We start from the raw sequence: 13,153 nt of genomic DNA, 5'->3' as shown, positions 1-13,153 counted from the left end.
GTGTAATAAAATATGAGCTTCCCAGCAGGTTCATGAGACCTCAGCACAGGCTAACGGCACTAAATATGTTATAATGTATAGAAAACATAGTGTCATTTTTTTTAAACACTCTTGCTTTTGAACTTTAAATATCCAGTGTCCTCTTAAGGCATTTCACTTTTATTTATATAGCACCAAATCACAACAACAGTTGCCTCAAGGCATTTTACACACTTATATACATTTTATTATGGTAAAGATCCTCCCATGATACAAACTGTTATTCTTAGTGAAAACTCAACTCCCTCTACCACAGCTTACAGTATACGTAGAACCCTCTGTGTACACCTACTGCGCTTTGAATTTCATTTTACTGGATTCTGTTCAAAATCATCAGAATGATCTAACAGAAGTATATCATCCACAGATGATTTCTGTTCCACTTATGTCATGCCAAAACTGCTTTTTTTAATTACTAATAAAAATTTATTGCTCGCTTCCCAGCACGGCTGCACTCTACCAAGATGAGTCATGCTCTTGGTTATCTACAATTTGTATCTATGTTTCAATGTCAGGAAGTGTGTCTGACATGCCGGATGGCCCAGGGCCACTCACAGCAACAACACCTCCACTTCACTCAAGTGGTGAAAGCCACAGCGCCTAAATCTCCCCAAACAACAAACCATAACAAACGTACTGTAAACTATGTGTACAGACAAGAGCTGGAGAGCTCGCCTGTACTTGTGCCATCTTTGATTATAAACAACAGAATATTTTTAAATGCCTAAAAACAACACACAGAGACATTAACTTATTCCTTTTATCATTTTTGATACGTTTAAACAGAAACACAGAAATAAAAACTCACGTGCCAGCGGAGCGCCTCTGCAGAGAGAACAGCCATCGTGAGGCAGCAGCAGCCCAACTGAATGACTGACTGAGTGTCCCACACACTGAGACACGCACGTGCGCACACACACAAACACACACACATACCTTCACTGTCGATCCCCTCCGGCACTTTACTGTCCACACCCCCTTATGCATGCACAGCCTCTTTTTCTCTCACTGACAGTTCCCCACTCAAATATGTTTCTTGTTAAATTCCTCTTTTCCAGAGCCTCAAACCACCCTCAAAGTAAACATTGTGGCTCTAATACAATTGTAAAAAACACATCGTGCACCAAGAGTGTTAAGAAGTCTGAGCCAGGCTACATGGGTAATTCTGGCCACTTATGTGTAGCAGGAAGAATTTAGACACTGATTCTAAATGAACCCACAAAGATGTCTCTAGTCTTGAAGCAGTGAGCTGGAAACAACAGAATTAGGCCGTTGTTGCTGAGAATGGTTGCAGGGTTTGATCTCCATAATTGCTTGTGCTTACGGTTTTCTTTTTCCCCTCTTCAATCTGAAACCATAATAATTGTCTATAAATTGCAATCAGATGTGGCCTCAGTGCAGATGTCTCCATGCTTGTGTCAGAGGGGATGGTCAGCAGTGTGGGCAGTGATATCCTGTGAGACCCCCCCAGCTGAACAACTGGGAGGCCTTCCCTGCATCTATACTGTTCGCACACACTAGCATAATTCAGATCACGGCAATGGTGCAGGAATCTGCATGCTTTGTTGTTTTAAATGCCACCAGATGGCCACCTACAGACTCCAGATGTAAAGTTTTTGTTGCTGACAGCTTCCACAGACATGGTCCCAACTATTTTTTTTATATTTATATAGATGAAATTATTGGTACTAAGTATGAAGTAAGACTTGTTCACCACAGGTGCTCATTTGTCAGAACATTTGTCTGAGAAACACCTCTTAGCAAAACGATGACTCTTAGTACACACAGCTCGTGTTTTTAGGGGTGAAAAACAAGAAAAAAAAAGTTTTTCCAGTAGTGATCAGTCTACAAACAAAATATGGTATTGTGACTGTATTATCAGTTTAAACTAAGATTAATTCTATGCTTTATGTTTCAAATGACACAAAAGCACATGATCCCATATTATACACAAGACAAGCATATGTAGCTATAAGGGAGAGGACAATAGAAAGCTTGAATAGCGTAATCTGGATACGAGACTCTCATCACCGCTGTGGCCCAATCTGATCTAACACCTTCAGCAAAACATCTGCTACAGACCAAACAAAAAAACAAAATGAGCTTTATCTTCACAGATTGTGATAACCCTCAGATTGTGACTGAGTGTAAACTGTTTTACAACCCTAAATAAAACCGCTAAAAAGGATTCGTTTGCTGTAAGAAATCAAGGCTGCATGGCTGCTTTCTCTTTAGGCCAACTGCTTTGAATTACAGCATACTACAGAGGGAGAGGCGGCTTCATCATCAGCGACAGACAAAGCGGTCTCTTTGATTCTGCAGCAGCTTGCGTGGACATATTCATGCAACCTTTACGTCAAAGGAAAGACCTCAGTGGGTGATGTCCAGCTGGCTGGCCTGTCCACCTGCATCTTCATCAGTAGGAGAAGTTTACATATAATAGCTTCATTGTGAGAGGATGCCAAAGCTACAGTAAATGCGAAAACATGTGGACCCTCAAAGACACATGGATTGTCTTTCACTCCTCAAATTAGATACAAAGGAGCTCTTTATTTTCACTACTGACAAACTCTGGAGGAAACATCAGGCTCCCAGAGGCACTGGCAGAACAGAGAAGCACCACCTGAACCCATAACACTCCCTCTCTCTCTGAACTCAACGACAGACACAGACAAAACACATTATCTGCAACATGCACCAGTGACACAGATAAAAGCTCTCAGACTTGTTTGATTTTATCTGCATGCCATTGAAAGATTCAGCAGAAAAACATTAGTATATACTTCCCAGATTGGCAGAGAATATAATGCATACAATAAATAGCTATTCTACCCTTGCTTCTGCAGTGCCTGCAATCCTAAAGATGGTTAGTTAAATTGCACCGTCTTTAGTGGTACAGCATACACTCACTGCTGTGGTGATTTTCCACTGCCTCACCAAAGATTACTCGTTAATAACTGGGATGGCTTTTTCCTTTAGCTTTGTTGAAATTTGAGGTTCAGCTAGGTGGCACTTTTTTGTTGCACTCAAAGGCCGCTGTGGTTTTAGTCCATATACCGGTCACAGTCACTGAAAGCTCCATGAAACTTTGCATCTCTCCAGATGTTGAACTCTGCTGAAAGTAATACTGAATACTGAAAAATGTTGCTGTTTTTTCTAAACCCAAAGACACATAAGCCAAGCCTATGATAAGCTGCTAACTTTATCATGCCTAGCCAATACACAGCAGTAATCTAGTACAAAAGATGTGATATAAACTTCATCATTTATTTGTACTGTTCTTTTTCCAGCATTAGACATGCAATGACTGGATGCACCGGTTTGAATTTATGTTGAATTTTCTCCTATCCACACAGTGTCAGAAGTATATATACAGGTTCAAATATACGCATTCGCTTAAAGTTTTTAGGTAATAAGTGATCCTTAAGGTCAGAGACAGGTTAGGCTACTCCAACGTCATCATCAGGGTATGTTTTGGGTCATTTGGGTCTGGAAGATCATACACGACACATCTTCGGTTTTCTGGCTGAGAAAAGGCCGCTTTCATTGGCCCCTCACTGCGGTGAAGTCGTCCTTTACACCTAGCAGAAAAACATCCCCAAAGCATAATATTTCCAATTCCATGCTTGACATATTTGGATGATGTTCTTTGGGTCATATTATCTCTTCCTCCAAACACAGTGGGTTGAGTTGATGCCAAAGACCTTGATTTAGTATTTATCTGTCTATAGCACCTTCTCCCAGGCCCAGAATCCTTTAGATGTTCACTGACAAACTCAGGATGCTCTTGTACATGTGCGTTCTTGAGGAGTGGGATTTTGCAGGTGCTGCAAGATTTCAACCTATTATGATGTAGCCTGTTATTAATGATGTTTATGGTGACTACAGTTCCAACTGTCTTCCTATTATTAACAACTCCTCCCATGTAGTTTAGTGCCAATTCACCACCTTTATCATAATTGTCCACCTCATAAGGGGCAAGATCTTGTATGGAGCTACAGAACAAGGATGATAGGTGGTCATTTGATATTTTTTCCATTTCTGTATAAACATATTAAGCAGAGTTTTTGCTTTTGTTCCTATAGAACAAAATATGTAAAGCTTGTCTTAACAACAGACCATATTATTTAAAGCCTCTAAATCAAAACCCATTCAACAAACCTTGATTCTGGGACAAGGAATGCTGGAATTAAAAAAAGGGCCAATTTATTTTGTGGTTTTAGGACTAATTTCTGCAGCAATCACTAAACAACATTTTCACAAGACAACCTAACATAAATACAAGGAATATTTCTTCTCACAGTTTAGCATGCAGTGAAATAGTTTTGGTTTTGTACTTCCTATAGTTGCTCAGACGGAACAATGAACAAGCTCACTCTCAACTCAACAACACTTTGAAAGTATCACCAGTTAGTGATGCTACTTTTGACCTTACATGCAAAGATTTCGAAAAGAAGTTTAAAAAACATTTCCACAATTGAACTATCCCATGCTGACTTAATAAACACAATGTGTAGCTAACCCCATTAATTACAACTTGCATTCAGGTGTTTCCCTGACGATGCACTGGTATGTCGGCTGGCATGTTTTACTGGAATATTTAAATCCATCGATAATCTTACAAGCTGCACCTGTGTTTCTCCTGCTGTAACAAGCCCAAATGTCTGCAGTGAGAAAGATTTACTTCCAAAGAAGTTTACAGTGTGATAACTCAGCAGTCCTTTTCCTGTCATCGACAGACAAATGAGGTGCAGCACTATCTTTTGTTGAGAAATACTATTTTGAAAGTTAAACGACAAATCTTTGTTTCTCGTAAAGCATCAAAACTTCCAAATGACTTTGCTGTGTCTTCATGTGCATATGCAGTGTGGATGCACTTGTGGTCGTGGATGGGATTTACAGTTTTCACTCTTTATCATCCTTTATCTCTCCCTCACGTCTGTAGTCGTGAAGTGTCTCAAACAGATAGTGCCTCAGCACATCAGACACTGTCTGCCCTCCTCCCTCGACCCCTACCAGTTTCCTTAAAGAGCAAATCGGTCCATGTAGGATGCTATCACCATCACCCTTTACAGAGCGCAACGTAAGGATGCTCTTCATGGACTACAGCTCAGCATTCAACAAAATAATCCCAGACATCCTCAGCAAAAGACTGGACCACCTTCACATGCCACCTGGTCCTGGATCAAAGATTTCCTCGCCAACCGGTAACAATCAGTTAGACTCGGCGCCCCCGTCCCAGCTGCTTCTGGTCTTCTATTGTTCCTCAGTGGAGAGCGTCCTCTCCTACTGGCTGGGTGTTGTGGTAGGCAGGGTCACGAGTGACAACAGGAGGGCTGTACAAAGAGTAATTAACACTGCCCAGAAAATCATTGGCTGCCACCTCTGGAGACCATCACTAGATCCTCCTGTCTCAGGGAAATCAGGTCACATAACTCCAGACTCACAAACAGCGTCTTGAATCATATAGCAATAACATTTTCTCACAGACTAAGTATTTTTAATTTTGATACTTCAAGTGAAATTTAGTGATAAGACACATTAAGGTGTTTTTTTTAGCATTTAATCCACTTTGCCTAGATGAGAGGATGTAAAAACATTCTGAACCCTGAGTCACTGTCAGCTGATAGTAAATATCTACTGCCATATATAATATCTATAACAGTAATAATGCTTTGCAATTATTCACCTGGAAGTCAAAAAGTCAATGCATGCTGGTAGATCATAATAAACTTGACCTACCCAGTTCATTTTTGATGTAGCCAGTGCGTTCTAACCATTTCCTGACATGCTTGGAGCTTGAAGCGACTGCTCCAATCACAGAGCAGAGCCCAGCAGCTTTGCTAAAAGACAGGAATGCCTTTTTTCTGCCGTGTTGTAACCTACAGTTGGGCTCACTGTTTGTCTTTGTAAAACAACAGTTTTAACAGCTTTTAACTCCACTTAGAAGCCAGTCTACAAAAGCCACAGCCACTTCAACTAAATATTACAGTTACTATTATAAAGGTAACTAAAAGACCTTTTCTGTGTTGATTAGTAATGACTAACTTGATAAGCCAGCTCAGTGTTGAGCAAATGTCATCGCGATATGCACACAGGACACGTAAAGTTCTTTATAGCTCTTTGAACATTTTCAGAAATTAAAGGCTGCAGAGGAAAGGAGCATACCAGCCCCGTTGTCTGGCTGATGACTATCAAACCAATAAGGAAGGACTCCACATGTCTTTTAGCAGTGCTGTGCGTGAGCTCAGTCAACTTAGCTACCAGTATTTTATCTCGAACGTGACATTAGTGAAAAAAGCTTTTTGCAAGAGTAAACAGATGCTTTTAAGTGTGTGAGCCACAGGTGATGGACAGTAAACAGCGCTGCAGCTACTAGCAGAAAGAGCGACAGAGTCAGTGACATTGGCAACAAATGTGGAAACATCACATTGAGCTGACACATTCAGCCTGTTCTGGGAAATAGCTAAAAAATGATTGATGATAACAAGAAATCATTACCAAAGGGTAAGGCCATGGGCCACAAAAGTCTGGTTTACATTTGTACACTTATCTGTTTGAACTGTTTTGCTTTCTAAAACATTAAGTGGTCAAACAAAGACATGACTGCTTTTCTTGGTCATGTAAAAAAAGCACAAACAGTTATATTATATAATACTATATCATAGAGTCAAGTATGACGATAACTTGGTTTATTTGTATCTGAGTGAACTAAACTGTAAGCACGCAGAGAGGTCAAAGCAGAAGTGCCAAAAACTGCATTTTTGCTAATGAACACTTGAGACTCCAAAATGAGTCAGTCCAACTAGACTCCCATTTTAAAATGCTCAACCTTACAACACTGAAAAGCATATTTACAGCCTGGTGCAGGAAACGATTTAGATTTCTATGGATAACTACCACTTTATATCTGGATCAGGTGACCCTGAGTTATGCTGCAATAGGCATAGGCTGCTGGGGGATTCCCATGATGCACTGAGTGTTTCTTCTTCAGTCACCTTTCTCACTCACTATGTGTTGATAGACCTCTCTGCATTGAATCATACTTGTTATTAATCTCTGTCTCTCTTCCACAGCATGTCTTTATCCTGTCTTCCTTCTCTCACCCCAACAGGTCGCAGCAGATGGCCCCGCCCCTCCCTGAGCCTGGTTCTGCCAGATGTTTCTTCCTGTTAAAAGGGAGTTTTTCCTTCCCACTGTCGCCAAAGTGCTTGCTCATAGGGGGTCATATGATTGTTGGGTTTTTCTCTCTATGTATTATTGTAGGCTCTACCTTACAATATAAAGCGCCTTGAGGTGACTTTTGTTGTGATTTGGCGCTGTATAAATATAAATAAAATTGAAGTGAAATTTAATATCACCTGTTTGGGTGTGTGATTTCTTTTTTCTTTCTGCTAGGTCTCACCATGCGATTGTTAAACAAGACTGCTAGTGTTAAATGACAGAAGACAAACAACAAAATGCAAACTTACCTGTAGCTCCTTGGTCTTCCTCTGCAGTCCAAAGTTAAGTGCCTCCTCTTCTTCTAGTTTGGAGCTGGTACTGCTGATCTCCAGCTCCTTCCTTTAATGAGAAAAGGAATATATAATTGAAATTAATGAGCATAGAGGAAGTTTTTTGCTCAGAAAACACAAAAACTGTTTCCCAAAACCCTACAGTTTCTCTTGCATTTAAAAACCCCCGGACTAGCTAATATAGGCAGCATCATGGTACCGCGGGATTTTGGGGCTGGACATCTAAAACTGAACTACTGATAAATATAAACATTACACACATTACAACAATGTTCTTTAATGTGTTTCACACGGCACAAAAAATAGTGCTTTAAAAGCCGCAATGATCAACAGCAAATACAAAGGAGTATCAGTCACATGAAAAGGTTGCTCCATCTGACCTTCTGGTCACATTTGTGAGGCGTGCACGTGAGGCTCTGTATATGTATGTGCTTTGACAACATCGCAACACCATGTCTGTGACGCTTCACTGGACTAAAGTTATACTGAGTGGCAGATTTAATAGCCTCTGACAATAAGTACTGTTTGAATACCATAGTATCTTAGCAAAAAGTGAGTCACTCACTTTGTTAATGTTCAAGAAGGTCACGCAACTATTAGTGCCAAAGAGAACAAGTTTTAACTTTGTTACGGAGACAATATTGTAGGTGCGCACTGTACTTTTGTTTTCTGACAGGAGGCTTTTGCCTTCAGTAGATTGTTGCTGCAGGGTAGGGTACAGTGAATGATTACATCTGTTTTTATATCACTGGGCAGATAACAACATGCTGGGATCTTAGTGAATCCCTAGAGGTACATACACCTTAAAAGAGATGCAAAAGGACAATGTACTCTCATAGAGTCCAAGCTCTGCTGCCTCAGGATATAAGACGCACACAAGAGTGAGAAATTTTCCAAAGTCCATCAGGCTCTCTCTCCCTTGGGATAGTAGATCAGATCAGCTTAGGTTCCAGTTCAGCGGACTATTAAAAGACAACAGTAGATAAGACTTGTTGTCACTTGCATATAGTCTAAATGGGGGGAAAAAATTCACCCCATGTTTTCTGGCTTAGATAGGCTGATATAAATGTTTTAGAGACGGGTTTACCACCCATCATGATGGCTGTGATAAATGCACAGTTTGTGAAAATGTTTATGTTAATAATGGTGCCCTGTTTATGTCCTTTCTTTAACCACATTTTGACTGATTTAACCTTATAGACAGTCTCAAAGAATAAAATATCGGTTGTACTGACTTTTATAGGCTGGAGCTTTAAAATTGCTAATGCTATAAATGCTTTTGGAAAGCTAATGTTTTCCAAGAGTCTCCAGGCTTCTCAAGTTAGAAATTTGACCTGAAATACTACCTGTGTGTCTTCTTCTTTGAACAAATATGCTTTATTGTATAGCTCAAAACATTCTGAATGACTATTATCCCCCCACCCACAGGACAGACACACAATGTTTAGCCACTGTGACCATGAGGTAGTGATGCCACAAACTACAAATAGGATCAAACTGGAAATAACAACAATATCCTGTATAATTTTCAACCACAGTATTATAGTACAATATACAGTGGGGCAAAAAAGTATTTAGTCAGCCACTGATTGTGCAAGTTCCCCCACTTAAAATGATGACAGAGGTCAGTAATTTGCACCAGAGGTACACTTCAACTGTGAGAGACAGAATGTGAAAAAAAATCCATGAATCCACATGGTAGGATTTGTAAAGAATTTATTCGTAAATCAGGGTGGAAAATAAGTATTTGGTCACCTCAAACAAGGAAAATCTCTGGCTCTCACAGACCTGTAACGTCTTCTGTAAGAAGCTTTTCTGTCCCCCACTCGTTACCTGTATGAATGGCACCTGTTTGAACTCATCATCTGTATAAAAGACACCTGTCCACAGCCTCAAACAGTCAGACTCCAAACTCCGCTATGGCCAAGACCAAAGAGCTTTCGAAGGACACCAGGAAAAGTATTGTAGACCTGCACCAGACTGGGAAGAGTGAATCTACAATAGGCAAGCAGCTTGGTGTGAAAAAATCAACTGTGGGAGCAATCATCAGAAAATGGAAGACATACAAGACCACTGATAATCTCCCTCGATCTGGGGCTCCACGCAAGATCTCATCCCGTGGGGTCAAAATGATCATGAGAACGGTGAGCAAAGATCCCAGAACCACACGGGGGGACCTGGTGAATGACCTGCAGAGAGCTGGGACCAAAGTAACAAAGGTCACCATCAGTAACACACTACAACGGCAGGGAATCAAATCCCGCAGTGCCAGACGTGTTCCACTGCTGAAGCCAGTGCATGTCCAGGCCCGTCTGAAGTTTGCCAGAGAGCACATGGATGATACAGCAGAGGATTGGGAGAATGTCATGTGGTCAGATGAAACCAAAGTAGAACTTTTTGGTATAAACTCAACTCGTCATGTTTGGAGGAAGAAGAATACTGAGTTGCATCCCAAGAACACCATACCTACTGTGAAGCATGGGGGTGGAAACATCATGCTATGGGGCTGTTTTTCTGCCAAGGGGACAGGACGACTGATCCGTGTTAAGGACAGAATGAATGGGGCCATGTATCGTGAGATTTTGAGCCAAAACCTCCTTCCATCAGTGAGAACTTTGAAGATGAAACGAGGCTGGGTCTTCCAACATGACAATGATCCAAAACACACCGCCCGGGCAACAAAGGAGTGGCTCCGTAAGAAGCATTTGAAAGTCCTGGAGTGGCCTAGCCAGTCTCCAGACCTCAACCCCATAGAAAATCTGTGGCGGGAGTTGAAAGTCCGTGTTGCTCGGCGACAGCCCCAAAACATCACTGCTCTCGAGAAGATCTGCATGGAGGAATGGGCCAAAATACCAGCTACTGTGTGTGCAAACCTGGTAAAGACCTATAGTAAACGTTTGACCTCTGTTATTGCCAACAAAGGTTATGTTACAAAGTATTGAGTTGTATTTTTGTTATTGACCAAATACTTATTTTCCACCCTGATTTACGAATAAATTCTTTACAAATCCTACCATGTGGATTCATGGATTTTTTTTTCACATTCTGTCTCTCACAGTTGAAGTGTACCTCTGGTGCAAATTACTGACCTCTGTCAGCATTTTAAGTGGGGGAACTTGCACAATCGGTGGCTGACTAAATACTTTTTTGCCCCACTGTATAGTACTGTATTATAGTACAAAAAACCTTCAGCCATTAGGCACACTGCAAACTTTTTAATATTTTGGAACCGATACAGTAAACAGAAAATCTCACAGAGCATTACAAATATGCTAACGCTAATTAGCATAAATTAAGAAAACTGATTCAAAATCTTTTCATGACGGTGGACCGAAATAAAATTATAGGTCCTGGTGAAATTGTGGACATCTGTACCATATTTTCTTAAGTAATACAACAGTTAAACATATCAGTCTCACTTTGGTTTTTAAGAAAACTGTTAATTATTTGGATTTTTCATTGTCTAAATGTCTATGTTAATCAATTTTTATATAAAAGCCAACATTTTGACCCTCTGGTAATGCTAGCAATAAAACAAGGGCATCAACAAGGACATTTGGATTTATCTTCTGGGAATCAACAGAGTCTTTACAGACAGTCTACTCAGTAATTAGCAGGATGATTCAGCAGACCCCTGAGATGCAAGCCTCAATGTTACACTAGAAAAAACGTCGGAAGATCATTGAAGGTCTCTGTGAAACTATGAAAATCTCTGCAAAATTTCCCAACAGAATTTAACAGAATGTAGCTTTAGCCTCAAATTGTTGGTGTCAGGAGCAAACAGTACTTTGGCTGACTGGCTTTTTTCCCATCTACTCTGAAAAGTTTGCTATAAGCATGCAGCGCGTCTTTGACTGACCTTTTAATGAGGTCTTCCAGACCATTCCTCATCTTCTCCATCTCTCCCAGACTGTCCTGCGAAGATCTGCTGTCCCCCTCCAGCCTCCTCCTGCTCTTCTCTAGCTCAGCACGCTGATGGCGCTCCTGTTCCAGCTGGTACTCCAACTGAGCATGAGGAAAGTTACAGGACGGATTCAATAATAGGGTTTAACAATATTTCTTGACTGTAATTGCAAATAGTGAAATGCTTTGTGCCACTTTTTAATATATTTTATAATCACCATTTATTATATTTGACAATTTTTATGTGTGAAATTACATGTTTCAGTGTTTCCCTATTTTTGCCAAGCTGTATTGGCTAGCAGGGTTACAATTAAGTTAAATAACCATGAGTTTCCATTCCTCACTTTGCTGTTGAATAGTTGGTTCATAAGCTTATTATTACTTTTAATGTGTACAACATGTGTGTTTCTGTTGGATGCAAATGTTACACCAGTGTAATGGCACTGACCTTATATTTAAAATGAGTTATCATGGAGTCTACAGTTAAAGCTCTAGGTAGTCTCATAAAATCAGAGATTGTTTTATCAGTTATTAACATATTATAGATTTTATAAAATAACACTACTTGACTTCTGCTGATACATTTGGATGGGAAGGTCTGAATGTGTCACAAACAACAGGAAAGGATGGGTTCATCCTGCTTTGTATCAACAGTTCAGGTTGGTGGTTGTCGTGTATCTTTTCTCTGCACACTTTGATCTCCTGAGTTCCTGAGTAATCGGTGGCAGATTTGCATCATGGATGTTCAGCTGACCAATCTGCAGCAACCATGTGCCACGAACCATGAGAGCAATTTTGAAGGTTAAAAAAAAGCTTAAACGCAACATTTACCTAACACACTTTCCAGTGAGTTTATAGTTTTCCATCTAACACAAATGACAGACGTTCAAAATTATAGACTAGCTGTTGGAATTTTAGCAGTTTAAAAGCCAACGTGGTTGGCCAGGCCTCCATCCTGCAGTAAGACAATGACTCAAAACATTCAAAGACATTAACCAGCTTTACATCATGGAAGAGCACCCTACAGCCTACAATTACACCCATGTGAGCACGTTTGGGAGGAATTAGACGGAACAGTCCTGCATTTTAATTTAAAAGCGCACCGAGCTATAACACATTGCAAATTTCAGAAATTACAGAATAAATATTGAAAAAAAACATTTGTGTAGTGCATATGGTATGAACTATATGTTCAATTTGAAAAATATGTACATACATCTTCAGTGTGCATCTGCAACTTGGTTTTCTCTTTGGTCAGCAGGTTGACTTTCTCCTCTTCACTCTGCAGGTCCTCAATGGCCTGCTGTTGAGGGTGATAAAAGATGTCTGAGCCTGGACTGCACATGTGTCCTTAAATGTCTGTCTCATGTCCATCTGTCTGCCATATTTGTACTTTGGAAAAATATGATTTATTTGCTTAACCATGAAAATGTCAGAAGTCATCTTCAGTTTGATCTGATAGATGAGATGTTTTTTATCTGTCTTTTCATCAACAGGGAGCAAAAGCAGCGAAGCATCAAACAGGAAGACTAAACTCACTCAAACAGCAGTGCGTGCACTTTGTGTTAAATTTTTTTCCCCACAGGCGTCTCCTTGTATTCCAGGCCAAATCCATAATCTGAGACATGTTCAGCAAACAGTAGGAACATAATGAGGACTAATGCTAAATTGTCCACATGGATTACACAATGAAGAAG

At 40.3% G+C, this 13,153-nt stretch overlaps 1 protein-coding gene across 4 annotated transcripts in view; it reads right to left on the bottom strand.

Annotated features, from left to right (window-relative positions):
* The window catches only part of LOC113027706 (myosin-16), a 56,833-nt gene that overhangs the window by 14,423 nt on the left and 29,257 nt on the right, over positions 1-13,153 (bottom strand). For all 4 annotated transcript variants that reach the window (XM_026177416.1, XM_026177415.1, XM_026177413.1 and 1 more), the window contains 3 exons: positions 12,673-12,759; positions 11,413-11,558; positions 7,512-7,602 (listed from right to left, as the gene is read on the bottom strand). In XM_026177416.1, coding sequence (XP_026033201.1) covers positions 7,512-7,602; positions 11,413-11,558; positions 12,673-12,759 — 324 coding nt within the window. The remainder of the gene's footprint in view (positions 1-7,511; positions 7,603-11,412; positions 11,559-12,672; positions 12,760-13,153) is intronic.

The sequence above is a fragment of the Astatotilapia calliptera genome, chromosome 8 (assembly GCF_900246225.1).
Source record: "Astatotilapia calliptera chromosome 8, fAstCal1.2, whole genome shotgun sequence".
Classification (NCBI taxonomy): domain Eukaryota; kingdom Metazoa; phylum Chordata; class Actinopteri; order Cichliformes; family Cichlidae; genus Astatotilapia; species Astatotilapia calliptera.
The sequence above is the reverse complement of the archived record's forward strand: the minus strand, read 5'-3'. Positions and strand labels throughout refer to the sequence as shown.